Genomic DNA, 19,582 nt, shown 5'->3' with positions numbered 1-19,582 from the left:
AAAAAAAAATCTTGATCAAATTCCGATTTTGATTCTTATAAGCGAAAAGAAGAGAAATGCTTTTTTAATTTTTATTTCTTCTCTTCCTTTCTTTTTTTTTTTTTTTTTTTGAAGTTCCTATTTATTTAAAGTTGAGATTGATTTATCTTAAGTTGAGCTTTGTTGAATTAAAAAAAAAAATTAGGGAAGAGTCAAGTCGGTTTTTAAGTTCATAAATAGCTCAGGGCAAAGTTTTGGTTCTAATCTGATAAAAATTACAAAAAAATGTTCATTACCCAGAATTAATTATCATCGAGCGAAACTTAATCATTCTGCAAGACAAGAAAAAAATGTTGGCGACGTCGGTTTGCTTTTCTTTATATAAAAATTCAAATCAAACTTTGTATCTTTTTTTTCCAAATTTTATTTACAAGCACCTATTTTATCTCCGATCTCTCCACAAACTAAATAAACTAAATAAACTCTGATGGCTTCGTATTTGTCATGAAATACTAACTTAATCATTTAGATCATTAAAAATCGTTGCAAAATTTAAGCCTTACGTTTCTTAACAAATTTTTTTTGTCGGTAAAACTTGACATAAATCATATTTCGTATTTGCAACGCGAGTACAAATATCTTCCTCTTGAAATAAATTTAACGAGATGTTGAAATCATCTTTCCAAAAAAGAAAAACAGAAAAAAAATTTAATAAATTCTATCATCAAGTAGATTTAATTTTTTTTTTTTTTAATTAAAAAACACTACTTCTCAAGTGTATCTTTAAAAACATTCGATGAATAAAATATAAGTTAGTACGTGGAGAAAATCATTTACACAATCGGAATTTTCTTTATTAACATTATCAATACCGCATTATAAAAATTTTCGCAATATGATTTGATAGATAATCACGAATGCTATTTAATGATGTAATTTAATATCGATCGAATAGAAAAAGAACTAATAGAATTTAATAAACAATTATATATTCGAGATAAATTAAATTCTATTGACAAATCTAAAAGATTAAAAGAATTCCCGATCTGTGCTAATGACGGAAATGTAATTAAAAAAGATATTATCTTAAAGATGAAATAACAACATTCTTATCGATAATTTTGTTCTTAAGAGAATGATAAAGTACGACAAAGACGAGTATCATTCAATCTTCACGTAGATATCATACCTATCAAATCGATTGCTAATACATATCAATGTAATCTAATAAAACAAAAAATAAAACAAATAAAAAAAATAATTAAAAAAATGAAATCGAATGATTTCTTTTCTTTTCTATGATTACTGATTATATGATAAAAAAAAACACACAATTATTTCGTAATAATAGCATTAAATTTTCTTTTAGATCGGATTAAAGCACGTGGATAAACAAATTCCTTGATAAATATCTCGCATTATCGAACATTGTGGTAAAGTACAGATAATCGTAAAAGCAAGCTTGAAGAAGAGTATAAAAGGAAGGATTTAGAAGTGCAGAAAAGAAAACGAAGACAGAAACGTTCTCTGACACACACACTCAACATTATATTACAATGGGAACTCTGTTCGTATTCTTAGCAAGTTAGTATTACCACTTTCAATAAGGAAAAAAAATATTTAAAAAAAACGAAGAAACAGAAAAAAGTAAAATAATTTTAAAAGAAAAGAAAAGTTTCCTTTGTTAAACATATCTTTATAATTTTAGTTTTTTGTACGTTTTCACTAAACCTCACCAATGGATATGAACCATATTACTTTTCTGACGATAATGGCATTCCCCATTTTGTCGATGCTGATGAATACATGTTAACTAATGACGATTTCATTGAATTAGCAGCTAATTTATCGTCGGTTAAATTTTTACTTTATACACGGTTAGTATTGACATTTCTATTTATTTAATTTCATTTTTTTTTTATATTTTTGGTTAATATTTTTTAGTAAAAATAATAATTTATCAGTATACATAATATTGAACAAAAGATAATTGAAAAATATTGGCTTAATATAATATAATATAATATAATGTAATATAATAAATTAAATAATATAATCTATTGTAATTATATTATTTTATTAATGTTATAATTATATTATATATAAATAATTATTTAATGAAATATTTATCTTAGTAATAAATTAATTATTGTTAATTATAATTAATTATTGTTATTTCAGACAAAATCCTAAAAATGGTTATGTTTTAAAAATGAGCGATCCGGAGAATTTTTTTAATTCTAATTGGAATAAATCTAATCCTACGAGAATCGTCACACATGGCTGGCGCGGTAATGGCAACAGTGAATCCTGCGTAGAAATTCGTGATGGTATGTAAATTTGATAAACATGCATTATATTTTAATTATATCTTCTCAAATAAAAATTAATATCAATTTTCTATTTATGCAGCATTTTTAAAAGTTAATGATTATAATATTATCGTGATTGATTGGGGAGTTGTCGCAAGTGACATAATTTATAGTAAAGTCAGAGCATGTATACCTAACGTTGCCAAATACGTGGGTGCATTTATAGATTATCTTAATTTCTTTGGCGATATTGAACTTGATAAAACATTAATGATTGGTCATTCTTTGGGTGCGCATCTTATATCACTCTCAGCTAAACATACTGACGGTCAAATTGGAGAAGTACTCGGTATGTTGAAATTTATATGTTTAAAAAAAACATAAACAAAAAAATATCTTTTTATTCTACGAATTATTTAATAATGATTTTACTGCTAGGTCTTGATCCTGCAGGACCAGGTTACCATAATAGTGATCCGAATAAAAGAATCCATAAATCTCATGCTGACTACGTACAAGTAATTCATACGAATGCTGGAAAATTAGGTCTAGGAGGTAATATTGGTATGTCAGATTTCCACATGAACGGTGGAAAATCACAACCTGGATGTCATTTGGACATATTCGGTAACACGTTATTCTGTAACTTTTAATTCTAACCTATTTTTTCTTGTAATAATATTTCTTGTATATAAGCCGAATTATTTCTTGTAATAATATTTCTTGTATGTAAACCGAATTATTTCTTGTAATAATATTTTTTCCCTCTTTTTTAATAGGAAATTGTGCTCACGCAAGATCATATCGATATTTTGCCGAATCTATTGTAAATCATCATGGTTTCCGAGCTACTCCTGTTACGTGCAATAAATCACCTTTTACTTGTCCTAGCGTATACATGGGTGGACCTACACTTGATCATTCGTAAGTAGTCATTATAGTCTTATATTTCTATTTTGTTTATTATATTTATTAATTTAAAATTAATTATTATTTATAATTTTGTAGTGCTCAAGGAGCATACACGCTGCCCACTGCCAGTAAACCTCCTTTTGCTTTAGGATAATTATTGCGATATTTTTTATTTCATCAAAAGATTGTATATATAAATACGTATTATATATTCTAATAAAATAATTTTTGGACATATTAAACGCGATTTTTTTCTAGTATTTAAAATTATAAAATATATATATATATATATAAAATACACTTACCGCTACCATGTCTTCAATAGCTTGAGGAGATTTAGAACCCAACATGACCATTCCCATTGCGATTCCTGCTGCTTCACCAGTAACTGCATCATCTTGATATAAATTAAATTTCAATTGCTCATATACATCTTGACGATGAGAACCCATGGCCGCTAAACCAAGTCCTAAGCAACCACCATGACGGACCATCTAAAATTTTAGATGTTTATTTTTAAGTAGAGATATAAACAAGATATAAAGATATAAAAAAAAATATATTTATAAAAGACAATTTCTGATAATACCTCATTCTGTGCATCTTTCAGTTGACCTAACAGATAATCTGTTATAGCAGCACCATGATTTGCATGAATTAGCCCAAGTGCATAAAGACCACCACCTTCCGAATAACCTGCACCAGCTCCAGTATCGCGTGGTAAATAAGATTGCATTAATGCTAATGCTTCTTGTTCGTGACCTCTGTGAATGACACCTAAGGAAGCTGTTGCTGTTAATTTGGCCCAGTTTGTAGCACGAGCTAACCATTCCAAATTATCACTATAAAATGAAATTAATCGTTTATAGAACCTACGTAAAAATATGATATACTAAATATTAACTATAAGACGTACCGTAAAAACTGATCACTGGTAGTACCAGAATGCATAAATGCATTTGCTATCACTGTGGCAGTGTGGCAAATGGATACACGTATGGCATCCTTTGTATTTTTTAATATTAACATATCTGTATGATTACTACGAATTAGAAATTGTAAATGTAAATCAATTGATATTTCTCCTCCCAAAATACTGGACAAAGCATCGACTCGTTCTTGTTGTTCCTTTTCTTCAGGACTCTAAATATGAATAATCAATCAAAAATAACCATCTAAGACAAATTTAAAGAAACAGTTAAAATAAATATATACGTACTAAGCTGTCGATACTACGTTGAGTCTTTTCTTCTACTACTGGTGTACTACTTTCAGTCTCCATACTGGTAGAATTAGAACTAGTTTCAGCAGTTGGTTTAGCAGCAGGTTTAATAATTGGTTTTACCATAAGAGCTGATGGTATCGGAGCAGTGGCTCGCAATGCTTGTAAAACACGACCAAGGAACTGTTGCGTAGCTGATTCATACAAATCAAAGGCAATTTGATAGGCCATCAAGACACACTCTTGTGAACCTTTGCTAAGTTTATCTAAAAGTTCAGCGACAGCTAATGGGTCGTCAAGAAAGATGAGGCACTGACACATATTAACGTAGTCAGGTGTTCCCAAATTACGATAAAGGTTTACTAAGCACCGTAATACTGTATTACGGAAACCCCTATTTTGAATGAGACTCATAACAACTTGGAATGCATACGACAGCATGCCGCTTATATCATCCTGCATGGAAACAAAAAGAAAAAAACGCAAAAAAAAAAAAGAGAAAAAAGCAATTATATATAAAACCTCATTTATATTAAATAATATAAAATATTTACTCTGTTTCTTACAGATTGCATAATAGCAGCTTCAAAAACATCCATTCTTCTTGTTTCAAGAGCAAGGCCAAGTGCCTGACGATATTGATTGTCTTCTAGACAACGATGAAACATCCTATTAACAATTCCTTCAAGTCTTGGATCTATTCCTTTACTACCGGGTGGTAATTTTCCCTCAGCTTCCAATACTCGTTGTTGAGTATAATAATCAATGCATTTAGCTATAAAAATGATATTATCAATATGGTGAATATAAAAAAAAATTGTTTATTCGTACTAAGAAAATAGAATATGTTATACCTATGGTAGTATCAACGTATTCATTACGAGCATTAACGTCAAACAGTTCACCTGCACCAAGAGCATAAGTAAGAGAATCTTCAAAACTTCCTAGATGGTAATAAACTTTACTGGCCACTAAAGCAGCCAATTCATGTTGATTAAACGACTTATCTTCATGTAGAATTTCACTAAAATATTAAACAGACTGCATTGATCTCTATAATCTATTTTATATCAATGACATTTAAACTATTCACATACATCTTTTCGATCGCTTCAGAAATTTCAGGCCAAAATTCATCTACTATCATATCGAGCTTCTTCAGAGCAAACACCTTTAATTCTGGCATTGGTTCCTCCAACAGAGATATAATACCAGCTGTAAAAATATAATTAAATGATGAGAATTAATTGATTATCAAATCAAAAGAGCATTATATTTACAATTTAACTATAATAAAATAAAAATAATATCAAACACTAAAAAAAATATTATAAATTTTTAGGTTAGGGAACACAGGATTTGCAAATCATTATACATGCAGTAGTGACTGTTGTCAAAGTATGAGAAAGAAAATCTAATCTATAACATATTTTACACACGTTACAATAATTTATACGTTTTTAAAGTAATCATTTACCTGCAGACGTGATATTCATCTTGATTTTCACCAAATAAAACTTTATCTATACAGGAATTTCAAACAGATATTAATCAAGGTAAAATTCAAGATCTTGTCAGCTAAATTCAACTGAACTGAAGTTTGACACTAGCAAGCAGGGTTACCAATATAACATATAAATTTAATAATGAAACTATATTTTGAAAATTCTAATGTACATAAAATCTAGCCTCACAAAATTGTATTTATCATAACTGTAATTTTGAAAATATTAAATATAACGATTATTAGTCTTATGTTAGATTTTTATCATGTATTTTATATATTTCTATAAAATATTAAAAATAACCGCGGTATTCATAGTCCGCTCTTATACTGAAGTCCGCCTTAAGCATGGTCTTAAGCTAGCGTTTACATTCATAGACGCAATCTTAAGATATGCTTAAAAGTTTGATCTTAGCCAAGATGTGCAATTGGATAGATATTCATAGTCATCGCTTAAGACGATCTTAAGAATTACAAACAGTTGATGTATTCATAGTCAAATAAGATCATCTTAATAACCTTACTTTTTACTCAAAACGAGAGTTTTTTTCAAGTCAACATTTTAGTAAACTTAAGACCATCTCAGTTAACATTGAGGTTAGGATAATTAATTGAAAATAATAAATAATAATCAAAAATTAATAAATAATAATTCAAAAATAAGCTTTAAGTGATAGTTTAAAGTTAATCAATTAATTATAATTTAAATTTATTCAAATCAATTTTAATTAAAAATTAATTAATTTGAAAAAATTGTGAAAACAAGTAAAGAATGGATTTTTTTGAAATTACATAATATCAATGTTGATGATAATATTAATATTGATTCAGATAATGAAGACATAATTATACGTGCTCCAAAACGCTATATTCGAGATATACAAGATCCTTTTGATTTTATTCAGATGTTGAATTTAAAAAGCGATACAGATTTGACAAAAACAGTATTATGTTTAGAATATTACCACTAATAGAACCGAATTTATCTAAAATAAATAATCGTGGATTACCTATTCCACCTGTATTTCAATTGCTAATATGTTTGCGATTTTATGCAACTGCTAGCTTTCAGGTAATTATCAGTTATGATTATTATACATTTTTATTATTAATGACGGATTTTTATTACTTCTCAAAAATTTACATATATTTTTCAATGAAAATAAAAAAATTGTTTTTTCAGCTCATCCTTGGTGATACTATGACAATTTCCCAACCAACAATATCTAGAATAGTTTTTCGCGTAAGTGTTTTACTTGCAAGCTTGTTTAATGATTACATAAAAATGCCACAAACTCAAGAAGATATATTAGAAAATCAGAGGCTTTTTAAAAACCTAGGATTTGGTAAGGGAGCTATTGGAATACCTGGTGTTGATGGAGCAATTGATTGTACTTATATACGATTAGTTCATACAAGATTTCAAAATGTCGATGAAATATACAGAAGTCGGAAAAGTTATTTTTCTCTCAATGTACAGGTTCATATGAAATTTTTTTTCACCATTAAATCCTTAAGATAGATGAATTCAAAAATTTTTAATTAAAAAATATCTTATAGACAGTTATTGGTCCATGAATGGAATTTTTAGATATTGTGCCAGAATGGCCTGGTAGTGCTCATGATAGTAGAATTTTTCAAAATTCTCGAATTTACATGAGATATTTAGAACATCAACTAAATAGAATATTAGTTGGTGATGCTGGATATTCATGTCTACTCTTCTTAATGACACCAATCAATAACCCAGTAACGGATTAAGAAATCACGTCAGTAATTATAGCTGTTATTTATTTTTAAATAGATTAAAAATTCATACATTTTCTTAATAGGTTCATTTTTTAATTAAATTTTCATTCCACAGCGTAACACTATTATTAATTCATTAATTTTTCGTTGCTTGATACAGGTATAATAACATTCAGACTAGGACACGAAACATAGTGAAAAGAACTTACGGTCTATGGAAACGACGATTTCCTTGTTTATCAAGAGGATTAACAACCAAACTTCTTTGTTCAACCACAATTGTTGTAGCCTGTGTTGTATTACATAATATGTCGTTAAGATTTAATGATAATTTACCAGACGATGATTCAGATGAAGAACAAGATGAAGACGTACATGTACCTGAACCAAATTGGCAACCTGCTGATGGTTTTGCATTTCGTGAAGCATTAATTGAGCGTATGTTTTTTTTATTACATAATTTTCTACTTTTTCAAAAGCAGACATAATGAAATCATTTGTAATTGTTAATAGTAATGAAAAATTACTTTAGAAAGAATTCGTACATATAATTTTGAATTGAAATATAATTTTTTTTTATTGAACGTAATTTTTAATGATCTGCAATTGTATATTTAAATGATAAATTTGTAAAATAATGTATAATATTTGAAATAAAATTATGAAAAAAAAATTGTAAAACATTGGAAAAATATTTTTGTATTTTATTATCTGCGATTCTGACATTATAATGTATTCATTGCTTTAATAAAATATTGGTAGTAATTTTCTTATTTTCTTATTCAATAATAACATTTATTGCCATTTGCATATAAACTAAATATGTCTTAAAAACTGTAATTAAACTTATTAATAACTAAAAATTGCACTTTTTTGTGCTTATACAAAAAATTAAATTTATCTTTGGTATTACAAAATACCTTGAATAAGTAATAAATATATATATATATCTTTATCTCTATAAAATTCCCCTGTCACAGTGTTTGTTATTCTTATTCTCCGAAACGACTTGACAGATTTATATGAAATTTTTTGTGTATATTCGGTAGGTATGAGAATAGTTTTTCTTATATTTCTTATACCCCTGAGTGCTAAGGGTGACCCACTATAATTATTTATCCTTTAAAAGGATATTAAGAAAAAAGAGAAAAAAAGAAAAATGTTATGTGCCTATATTCAGACAATGTAAAATTATATGATGTGAAGTAAGTGGTGATCTTATGTTACCACTCATGCGCAGTTGGTTCGATATTAAGAAAAAAGAGAAAAAGAAGACAAATGTCATGTACGTAGATTCAGATCTATCTATATATTTATTAGCCACAGCAACGCGTGGCCGGGGCACCCCTAGTATATATATATATGATACATTTTAAGCGAATCATATTATCGGATACGTAAGAATTATTACGGAAATCGACGAATATAAATTAAGATTATCCTAAACGTCATCTTATCAAAGCTAAGCTTAAGTCACGCATGATACAAAAGTCTTACCTAAGATCAGTGATCCCAGAGACTTTAGTTCGTCTGATCGACACAGGGGCGTAAAATTATCGTACACGCCGGAAAATTATCATACTGCCCGGGAAAAATTTGAAATCCGATAATTTCTTTCCGGACGAGATTTTCAAAATCTGGAAAAAGAGTGCAAGATCCAATTTTTTCAAAGTTGATGACCTTTTTTTCTTAGGTAGCAAACGTAACGTCTAATCGGCGGTTCGATAAGTCCATCGGAAGACCACCAAGTTCAAAACCATACCCCCCGCAGAGAGAAATATTTGTTCATACAGAGATCGTACACAGATCGTACACGGATCGTGGTGGTGGTGGTGGGGGTGCACCTGCAAAATTTGATGACTAAAAAAAAAAAGAAAGGTCATCAAGTTTTCGAAATTCCAAATTGGATCATACGGGCTGAATTTTGGATACAAGGCCTCAAATAATCGTACGCGTACGATAATCATCGTACGAATGGGATCACTGCCTAAGATCATCTTAATGTATTTCTATGAATACATGTAGTCTTAAAAGCTTTAAGACGAGCTTAGCTAAGATAACCTTAAGGATTGTCTTGAGACCGGACTATGAATACCGCGGTAAGAATTATTTATCCGATGATGTGCTGCTTTGATCCTTGAATAGATATCACTGTTTCCGATACTTTTGGATCGTCAAATTATATAAAAATTTACAAACTAGGTACATTTTTGAATTTATCAAATAAATAAATTAAAAAATTCAATACTACATTATTAATCATAGACAAAAAAAAATTTCTAATGCAGCCATTAGTCCGACAGCACTTTCTTTTTTTAGAATAATATTTTTTCATTGTAAGTTATATCAATTTCTAGGTCTCAACAAACGGATGGTTGATGTTTATAAAAACGCGTATAATATTTTCATATTTTTTATATAATATATTAATCATTTAAATATTAACTTAAATTTTTTATAAATAAATAGAAATGTAATAAAACTTAAATGGTACATTTAATGTAGATTCGTTTTGTTGACGTGAAAAAGACGGTCATATAATTATCGATAATTAATAAATAAGAAAAATATAATTTGAATTAAACATACTTTACAATTATGATTGTAATTTCTTTTTTAATTTATTAGGAGACATTCATTAAATTGATGAAAAAAATTGAAAAAGTTTAAAGAATTCAATGGCAATACACAAAAGATCCATTTTGACTGTCATCTGTCGCGCAAATGAAAATAGGGTCATAGTAGCTATGTTTTGATTGGTTGTTCGTATTTCTTGCGTATGCTTAATCTTAGCCGCTCTTGGCGGGATATTTACAACGAGAAAAAACTAATGTTTACACGTCGCGTATAAATTTAAATAAAATACGGATTAAAATAATGCAAATACCTGTGAATTTTAAATAGGATTTAAAAATACATTGTAATAAGATATATTTAAGCTTTTAAATTAAATACAACAAAAAATAAGTAAGTTTCAGAAAAAACTAGCAAGGACAACTTATTGTAAGTAGGGATCCTGTAGGATCCCTAATTGTAAGTAAGAAGAAAAAAAGAGACAAACATATAGGATTGAGCCTGCGAGAGAATGAAACAGAATATAGCTATATAGTTTTTTCTATTCTCGATCTCTTCTTTATGCGCTGCTTCGTAGTCCCCACTCCTGACTAGAGCACTATAGAGATGAGTACTCTCATCCGCCATCTTTGCTCCTCGAGTGAGCGGACAGTTTTAAAAAAACATATATAGTGAGTGTTAGTCTGTGAGTTTTATCGTTATTTTTTGCAATTTTTTTAATTATTTGTGAATGAATGAAGAATAAATTTTATTGAAATCGTGTAATAGTCGTAGACAACTAGTGATTGACTGAAACATATTGAAAAATACACTTGATTTATTAAAAGTATTATTTGAGAAAATCAACATTGATTTTCCAAATTGTTGCTGTGTTAAGTACAAAATAATTAAACATTTTTTCAATGTTCGTTAGTATTGCGTGAAAAATTATCATGAGAACAGCAAACGTCATACCAAATTGTATGGATCTGCGACTACGAAATGAAGAATTTTAAACATTTAATTTATGCATTTGCTGCACATATATTGTGCATTGTTAATAATGATGTTAATTTTATTATTTATAATTTTATAATATTTTTATAACGGAACAAATGAATAAATAAATATAGATATATTCATATAAATGATACAAATTTATTTTATTTCAAATGTACAATTCTAACTACTCACTTATGCTATGTGCAGTTCATTACTTTTTTTTTTAAATATATACAATTTTTACCATGTTTAATTAAGTTCATGATTATGAAACATTGTATTTGCTTAAATATTCTGAAGCTGCTGAATACGATTTATATTCTTTTAAAATTGCATTCATTCTCTCTATTTGAGCCCTCATAGATTTTCATATAGATAGATTTTCTGCAAGCAAAGACATAATGGTCTCTTCGTCAACAGATTTTATTCCACTTTCATACTTCTAAAAAAGATACAATTATTATTTTTAAATATACAATTAATTTACATATTTATATAACATAAACATAAATAATTAATGTTTCAAAATAAGAATATAATACCATTTTGCTTTTAGCAGCGACTGATCTTTTGTTGTTGTCTTCCTTTTTTACTGGCATACTTTTCATCTGTTTTAAAATAAAAATAAGAGTTATTAAGCTTTTATTAGTAATATGTTATTCAATATATTTAATATATATTACTAAACAAATCCAGTATTTTTATAATTTAAACAGATTATCTATTTTTCAGAGTAATATTAAAACATTACTTACCAAATTACTACTTAAACGTTCCAAATAAAGAGGTTATCCATGTTTATAAATCAATCACTGAATAGTATTTTGTAGTTTAATCTATCTTTTAATGTTAAAAATAGAAAGGTTAAGTACTAACATCAACTATCAAATAATTTTTTTAATGAAATTTAATACAATTATCAATAAATAATTCAATCTCGCTTGATGTCAACAAACGTGTTTAATATACAAAACCATACTGGTGTCTTCTCTGTAGGAGCAAAAATGGCGGATGAGAGTACTCATCAGTGCTGTCAGATCGTGGGTAAATCTTACCCTCTCCCTGTGCCACTGGGATTGCACACAATGAAAGTTTTCCATGTCCGTGTGTTTGGGATGTCGAAAGAAGTCGTAACCGAAGTTGGCGGGCACCCCGGAGTGGCACACTATGAAAGCGACTCGTGTCGTCCAAACACATGGACACGAGTCGCTTTCATAATGTGCCACTTCGTGGCCAACCGCCAACTTCGGTTACACTCGGCTTCTTTCGAAATCCCAAACACACGGACATGGAAAACTTTCATTGTGTGCAATCCCAGTAGCACAGGGAGAGGGTAAAATTTACCCACGATCTGACAGCACTGGTGTGATGTGTGCGACTGCATAATACGAAGCATCAGTGATCCCAGAGACTTTAGTTCGTTTGATGGACACAAGGGCGCAAAATTATCGTACGCGGCACAAAATTATCGTACGCCCCGGGAAAATTTGAAATCCGACAATTTCTCGGACAGAATTTTGAAAAAGTCCAAAGAAGTGTCCAAGTCCCAACTTTTTTTTTTTACTCATGAAGTTCCCAAACCCTATCACGAAAACGATGAAAACGGTCGTCGAACGGGAGATCGTGCTGGGGGTGGCGGTGAGATGGTAGTGGGAGTGAGGGTTGGGGTGGGGGTGCACCTTTCGAAAATTTGTTGACTAAAAAAAAAAAAGGTCATCAAGATTTCGAAATTCCAAATGGATCGTACGCCACGAATTTTCGATCGTACAGGACCTCAAATTATCGTACGCGTACGATAATTATCGTACGAATGGGATCGCTGCGAAGCATAGACTCATCTCATCTCAATACCATACTTAAAAACATAAGTTAGTTATGCGACTGGCCACTAGGCTATCCACGTTTCTCACAAACAAAGCTGTTTCATAATCTCTACATAAGACTCCAGTATTAGATAAATTTAACATCCCTTTTTACAGGATGATATTTTTAATATATCATCAAATCCACCAGCGTAAGACTGAGTTGATGCAACTGCGATGAGAGTTGTAGTTATTTTTTGTTAGAATATCAACAATTCAGAATGTTATTTGTAAAATGGTAGGTCATTCGCCGCACCTTTTACTTAACCTAATTACTTAATTAAGTAATTAAGTTAAGTTAATTAAAGTAAATTAATTTTAACTTAATTTACTTAATATTGCATTTCGAAATTGTTCCGTTCTTTTTCAGACATTTAAAGGAATTAGTTATAATACAAAAAAAATACTTAGATGTTCACACTCATGATAAAAATATCTCAAATTCACAGAAAGACCATCATCTACTTGAGGTCAAAAGAGGATATGAGGCATTTCACATGAAGCGGACAACGAAAAAAATGTGAGGTCGTGGATTTTGTTCATAATTAGCTTGATTGTACTTCTATGGGACCTCAATAATTGTAAATTATTATTATTTTTTTTTTACCTTTGTTACCAATTTATGGGGCTTCAAAGAATTGACAAAATATGAGGGATAGATTTTTCGAATACTAATAAAAGAGTCAATGGGGAGATATTTCAAAAGGAAGGATCTGGAATTAAATACAGAAAAAACGAAAGTGATGGTGTTTAGTAAGGGAAAGAGCAGAAAGAAAAGAGAATGGTTCTATAATGGGAAAGAAATAGAAGAGGTAAGCGAATTTAAATACTTAGGATATATGTTCAGATACAACAACAAGGAGGAGTCGCATATTCAGGACATAAGAAGGAGAGCAGCAGCAGCTATGGTACAAATATGGAGCATTGGAGAGAGGAAATTTGGTGAAGACTTCAGAAGGAGAATGATAATGTTCAACTCAATGGTGAAGAGTATATGTATGTACGCAGTGGAAATTTGGGGGATAGAGGAGAGGAAAGAATACAGGAGAGGTACTTGAGGAATATACTAGGATTGAATTTATGTGTACCAGCATATTTGATAAGGGAAGAAACGAAGGTGGAAAGAATAGCAGTGGAAGCAGGAGTAAGAGTGATTAAATATGAAGAAAAGATTAAAAGGGCGGAAAACGAATTACTTAGACTGCAAGAGAGAAATGGATAAGGAGAAATGGGAGTAAATGAGAATGGGCAGATTGAGGGGAAAAATTTATGAAAGAGCAGGACTAAATAGATGGGAAGCAGAGGCAAGAGATGACAGTGGACAGAATGTGGCGGAGATATGGAGAAATAAAGTGATAGAAGAGGAAAGAAAGGAAAGGGATAAAAGGATAGAAGAATCGAATTACAACAGGGAATATGGAAGATGGAGAACAGAAGGGCTACCAAAATACCTGCAAGAGAAAAGTAAAGGACAAAAACTGAAAATGATGGCAAGGTTTAGATTAGGGAATGAATGGAGGGCAAGCAAATATTGGATAAAGCAGATTATGTGGGACAGAGAAAGAAACAGGAATGCATGTAATGAAGGAATGTAATTATTCGGAAACGGAAGAGAGGATAGAAGTATTGATGGGAGAAGAAGGAAAAGGAATCGAATGGATGAAAGAACTAAGTAGAAGGAGAGAGCGGTGTTAAGAGTCAGAAGTAGAAAGTAGATGTTAATAAATGTGTATTTGTGTGTATGTGTACTTGTAAAAATGTATAATGTAATTTAATAAGTATTATATTAAAACGGGTCGACGCACTCCATGTATCCCGAAAGAGAAGCATTATTTTGAATGAAAAAAAAGGAGTCAATCTAATGGATTATATAAGAAATAAATCGTGTTTATTAGAGAATATAAATTAATTTTCTTGAAGTAAATAAAAATTTGAAATTGAACTTTTTTTCGTCTAGGAAAACCGGAAGTTAAAATTAAAAATGTGAATTTATTAAACTTCGCATATTTTTATTTTATTTATTTTTACCTTAAAAAATAGCTTGTAGTGTAGAAATATTATGCAAAAAAAATTATAATGGTATTTCGATTCGTTTAGAAGATATGAACCAAACAGTATGAAGATTCCGTATAGTGCGCTTTACTGAGCGGTTCCTGAGGGCTATTGGTTCACTCGCTACTTACAGTTTACGATTGTAAATAATGAATTATACACTAGAAACCGCTCAGTAAAGCGCACTAAACGGAATCTTCGTACTGTTTGGTTCATATCTTCTAAACGAATCGAAATGACATTATAATTTTTTTTGCATAATATTTCTACACTACAAGCTATTTTTTAAGGTAAAAATAAATAAAATAAAAATATGCGAAGTTTAATAAATTCACATTTTTAATTTTAACTTCCGGTTTACTAGACGAAAAAAAGTTCAATTTCAAATTTTTATTTACTTCCAAGAAAATTAATTTATATTCTCTAATAAACACGATTTATTTCTTATATAATCTATTAGATTGACTCTTTTATTAGTATTCGAAAAATCTATCCCTCATATTTTGTCAATTCTTTGAAGCCCCATAAATTGGTAACAAAGGTAAAAAAAAAAAATAATAATAATTTACAATTATTGAGGTCCCATAGAAGTACAATCGAGCTAATTATGAACAAAATCCACGACCTCACATTTTTTTCGTTGTCCGCTTCACGTGAAATGCCCCATATATTATATTTACTTAGGTTAGGACGCGGAATCTTTCCGTTGACAAACATCCTACGATTTTTGTGTCTATCTTTGGCTATCATATTCGGGACTCTATTTTAATTGCTTAAATTTGGAAAGTGGTAGTTCTTATCAGCTACCCCCACCCCAAGATCATATCATTGCCCTTTGGTATATAGGGTAACAATATTATAATAAATAAATCCTACAATTATCTTACTCCTGATACTTTGCATTCGACTCATTCTCTCGAAGTTTGGTTTTAAGGAGGTTTCACTTCTAACACGTGTGATTTGCACACATGTTCTTTTTTGTTTGTCCGATTCCTTTTTTTAATTTCATGTGACGATCATACAAGTTGTCCGTTGTTACGAATAATACGGCTAATGATTTTAAGCAAATATAAAAGTAATTAACAGACGTTTGTAAGACTTCGACAAGATAATAGAAATCCTGGCTTACTCACAGATTGACTGTTATTGACTTATTTATTCAAAAATAGCTTTGGTAGCCACAGTTTATCGATTGATAAAATGATAAATGTATCGATGTAAATCGAATTAAATAATAACTTCATAAATTAAATTACTGAAATAAAAATAAACAGTTTATACTGTTATGATTATACACGTGTGAAAAATAAAAAGAAAACTATTATTAAGTAGCCTTGATATTTTGAAAAGAGAAAATAGATAAGAAAAAAAGTAGGTGTGATTGTACAGGTGTGAAAAGATCAAATAAAATGTTTTTTGAAATACTCTTGATATTGTTGAAAAATAACAAAAAGAAAAGAAAACAAAAAATAATAAATTTATTTAGCGAACTATTTACTCAACCTTGAGATATTAGATTTTCCTTTCGTTCAGGGATAATAAACAGGATTTGATCTATTAATATGTGCCAAAATATGGTAAAATTAATTTTGATTTGTTTTCCGTGCTAGCTCTTTTAAACAGTGCATACAAATAAGTGCATACAATAAATATCAATTATTACGTGCAATCATAATTTCCTCATATTTATAATTGTGTTGAATGTCCCGTGCTTTTTATGGATTGAATAAAGAATGTTTTACACATATACATGTGAATTTAAGAATTTGTAAAGTGCTATACTCGAAACGTAATTATTTACTTTTCACAATCGTATTAACATACTATTTAGATCGTATTAACTGATGTGGAAAAATAAATTCATTGATGAAAACATCTAATTAATAAATACGATGGTAAAATAATAGATAATAGTAAGAACGAGATTGAGGAAGAGTATAAAAGAGACGAATTGGACGGGCTGAGAATGAAAACGAAGAAGAGACATTCTCCAACACACACGCACATACATTCGACACTATTACGATGGGAACTCCGTTCGTATTATTAGCACGTTAGTATTATTGAATCTTCCTCAAGCTGAACAAAAAGTGAATTAATTTGAAAAGAAAAGAAAAAGTTTTCTTTGTTAAATATATTTTACTTTATAATTTTAGTTTTTTGTACGCTGTCACTGTACTTTACCACAACTGATGCTATTCCAACTACCATCGCTGGTAAATCCCTGCCAAACAATGATGATCTTATAGATTTGATTGAAGTATTATCGAGGGTTAAATTTCTACTATATACACAGTAAGTATGACACTCTTATTTATTTAATTTAACAATTTTAATATAATAATATTCGGTCACAATTTCGATATATAAATGTCAGTATATACAAATACTATATTTTTAATATAAATAATAATTTGTCAGTATTATTAAAATACAGGTGACCTTCCTATAACACGGTAGATAGGTTCCTAGAAAATGCCGTGTTGTGTGAAACCGTGTTGTATGAGACTTTTGTTTTCAGGCCATGGAGATGAAAAGAAATACTTTCCGCAACATTGTATCTTTAAGACGGCAAGCCTCGCCGCGGCTGTAGAAGTACAGTGTTGTACAAAAGTTTTTTGAAAGAAAACCGTGTTATAGGATGCCGTGTTGTAGGAGGATTTCTAGCAATTTAGGAATCTTGTTATAGCGAAACCGTGTTATAAGATGCCGTGTTGTAGGAGGGCAACTTGTACTAGCATAATAAATATAGATATATTATAATTATATTATAATTATTATATATTATATATATATATATATATATATATATATATATATATATATAATATATAATATATAATATATAATATATAATATATAATATATAATATATAATATATAATATATATATTATAATTATTTAAATTATTATATGTGTTATTTCAGAAAAGATCCCAATGGTTACGTTTTAAGATTTCTCGATGTGAAAAATCTTTCTAATTCTACCTGGGATTCAACTAAACATACAAAATTCATTACACATGGCTGGCTCGATAATGGTTACAGTACACCTTGCGCAAAAATTCGTGATGGTATTTAAATCTAATGATAAGTGAACATTTTTAAAAAATCATTTTTTCTCACATAGAAATTGATATCGATTTTATATTTGTACAGCCTTTCTAGCAGCAGGCGATTTCAATGTCGTCGTAATTGATTGGGAACCTATCGCAACTGATTTTTATTTTAGAGCTAAAGAAAGTGTACCTGGCGTTGCCAAATATGTGGCTAAATTTATAAATTTTATTAATGCTCTTGGCGGACTTGACTTCGACGAAACATTATTGGTTGGCCACGGTTTGGGTGCACATCTTATCTCACTCTCAGCTAAATATGCTGACGGTAAAATTGGGCAAGTACTTGGTGTGTTGAGCAATATTTATTTAAGAAAAAAAAGAAAAAAGTATTTTTTTTATTTAACAAATTATTTAACTATGATTTTATTTTTAGGTCTAGATCCCGTTAGACAAGGTTACACCGACGCTGATGAGAATACAAGAATCGATAAATCTCATGCTGATTATGTACAAGTAATTCATACGAATGCTGGAAGATTAGGTTTAGATGGTAATTTTGGTACATCAGATTTCATTGTGAATGGTGGAAAGTCACAACCTGGATGTGGTTATTTGGATATATTCGGTAACTCGTTATTCTGAAACTTTTAATTCTAATTTATTTGTAAGCTGTGAGTTATTTCTTATAATAATATTTTTTCTTTCTTTTTAAATAGGAGATTGTGCTCACGCAAAATCATATGAATATTATGCCGAATCCATTTTAAATGCTAATGGTTTCAAAGGTATTAGATGCAGTGAATCTACTTCTTGTCTTACTGCAAACATGGGTGGATCTACTCTCGATACATCGTTAGTAGTTATTTTAATCTTATGTAATATTTTTATTGTGTTTATTATTTTTATTAATTTAAAGTGAATTATTATTTTTAATTTTATAGTGCTGTTGGAGTTTACGAAGTTTCTACTGCTAGTACTCCTCCTTACGCTTTAGGATAATTGTCGTGATATTTCCTATTGTATTTTAGTATTAAAATAAAGGTTTTTTTCTGTATATTAAACATTTTCTGCATTGTTCTCAATTATTTAAAGTTGTGAAACGCATATACAATAAAACATTTACTACAAGCAATTAAAAATATAGCTGCTGCTCATAATACTTTTTGTTAAGCATGCCATTGAGGATTAATTCATTTAGCTATAAAAATATATAATCGATATAGAAAGTACAAATAAAAGGATTTTATTCGTATTAAGAAAATGATATATATTGTATCAATAGTAGTATTTAATTATATATGCGATATGTTAATGATATTTGATTTGTTGATACGAAAAATATAGTCGCATAATTTATATATTGATAATTAATAAAT

General features: G+C 29.4%; 4 protein-coding genes and 1 long non-coding RNA gene across 14 annotated transcripts in view; 3 read left to right on the top strand and 2 right to left on the bottom strand.

Annotated features, from left to right (window-relative positions):
- Window positions 1-6,058, bottom strand: part of Rpn2 (Regulatory particle non-ATPase 2) — a 77,190-nt gene extending 71,132 nt beyond the window's left edge. Inside the window, exons 1-8 of the mRNA XM_015327045.2 lie at window positions 5,903-6,058; window positions 5,523-5,640; window positions 5,280-5,449; window positions 4,992-5,200; window positions 4,423-4,881; window positions 4,120-4,346; window positions 3,793-4,045; window positions 3,509-3,697 (exon numbers count right to left, since the gene is read on the bottom strand). Of these exons, the coding sequence (XP_015182531.1) occupies window positions 3,509-3,697; window positions 3,793-4,045; window positions 4,120-4,346; window positions 4,423-4,881; window positions 4,992-5,200; window positions 5,280-5,449; window positions 5,523-5,640; window positions 5,903-5,921 (1,644 nt within the window). The 5' untranslated portion in view covers window positions 5,922-6,058. The remainder of the gene's footprint in view (window positions 1-3,508; window positions 3,698-3,792; window positions 4,046-4,119; window positions 4,347-4,422; window positions 4,882-4,991; window positions 5,201-5,279; window positions 5,450-5,522; window positions 5,641-5,902) is intronic.
- Window positions 1,385-3,445, top strand: LOC107069599 (phospholipase A1 VesT1.02). The gene is made up of 7 exons (XM_015327047.2): window positions 1,385-1,563; window positions 1,688-1,856; window positions 2,161-2,309; window positions 2,392-2,640; window positions 2,730-2,918; window positions 3,071-3,215; window positions 3,300-3,445. The coding sequence occupies exons 1-7, from the start codon at window positions 1,536-1,538 to the stop codon at window positions 3,355-3,357; spliced, it is 987 nt and encodes a 328-aa protein (XP_015182533.1). The 5' UTR covers window positions 1,385-1,535; the 3' UTR covers window positions 3,358-3,445.
- Window positions 6,059-6,299: 241 nt separating the features above from the next.
- On the top strand, window positions 6,300-8,372 carry LOC107069603 (putative nuclease HARBI1). Of its 8 annotated transcripts, none has more exons than XM_089170179.1 (5): window positions 6,300-6,526; window positions 6,761-7,001; window positions 7,113-7,409; window positions 7,521-7,698; window positions 7,839-8,372. In XM_089170179.1, exons 2-4 carry the CDS (start codon window positions 6,879-6,881, stop codon window positions 7,587-7,589), a joined length of 489 nt encoding a protein of 162 aa, XP_089026305.1. In that variant the 5' UTR covers window positions 6,300-6,526; window positions 6,761-6,878; the 3' UTR covers window positions 7,590-7,698; window positions 7,839-8,372. The 8 variants fall into 8 exon arrangements, with proteins under 8 accessions (XP_089026305.1, XP_089026307.1, XP_015182538.1 ...); XM_015327052.2 differs by having other exon boundaries at window positions 6,302-6,526; window positions 7,490-7,698; XM_089170182.1 differs by lacking the exon at window positions 7,521-7,698 and having other exon boundaries at window positions 6,303-6,526; window positions 7,113-7,172; window positions 7,270-7,409.
- Window positions 8,373-8,516: 144 nt separating this feature from the next.
- LOC107069602 (pancreatic triacylglycerol lipase) lies at window positions 8,517-19,267 on the top strand. 3 transcript variants are annotated; one of them, XM_015327051.2, is made up of 8 exons: window positions 8,517-8,963; window positions 17,055-17,200; window positions 17,304-17,442; window positions 18,076-18,221; window positions 18,307-18,552; window positions 18,640-18,831; window positions 18,923-19,058; window positions 19,148-19,267. In XM_015327051.2, exons 2-8 carry the CDS (start codon window positions 17,173-17,175, stop codon window positions 19,203-19,205), a joined length of 945 nt encoding a protein of 314 aa, XP_015182537.1. In that variant the 5' UTR covers window positions 8,517-8,963; window positions 17,055-17,172; the 3' UTR covers window positions 19,206-19,267. The 3 variants fall into 3 exon arrangements, with proteins under 3 accessions (XP_015182537.1, XP_089026295.1, XP_089026296.1); XM_089170169.1 differs by lacking the exon at window positions 8,517-8,963 and adding an exon at window positions 13,166-13,333; XM_089170170.1 differs by lacking the exon at window positions 8,517-8,963 and having other exon boundaries at window positions 16,993-17,200.
- LOC149033253 (uncharacterized) lies at window positions 11,368-12,599 on the bottom strand. Its single transcript, XR_016175876.1, has 3 exons — window positions 11,989-12,599; window positions 11,776-11,841; window positions 11,368-11,675 (listed from the first exon to the last, which is right to left on the bottom strand). It is a non-coding gene; the product is annotated as an uncharacterized LOC149033253 (long non-coding RNA).
- Window positions 19,268-19,582: the final 315 nt, after the last annotated feature.

This window comes from Polistes dominula, unplaced genomic scaffold (genome assembly GCF_049000335.1).
Source record: "Polistes dominula isolate Pdom_NZ unplaced genomic scaffold, Pdom_raw_medaka contig_15, whole genome shotgun sequence".
Classification (NCBI taxonomy): Eukaryota; Metazoa; Arthropoda; class Insecta; order Hymenoptera; family Vespidae; genus Polistes; species Polistes dominula.
The sequence above is the reverse complement of the archived record's forward strand: the minus strand, read 5'-3'. Positions and strand labels throughout refer to the sequence as shown.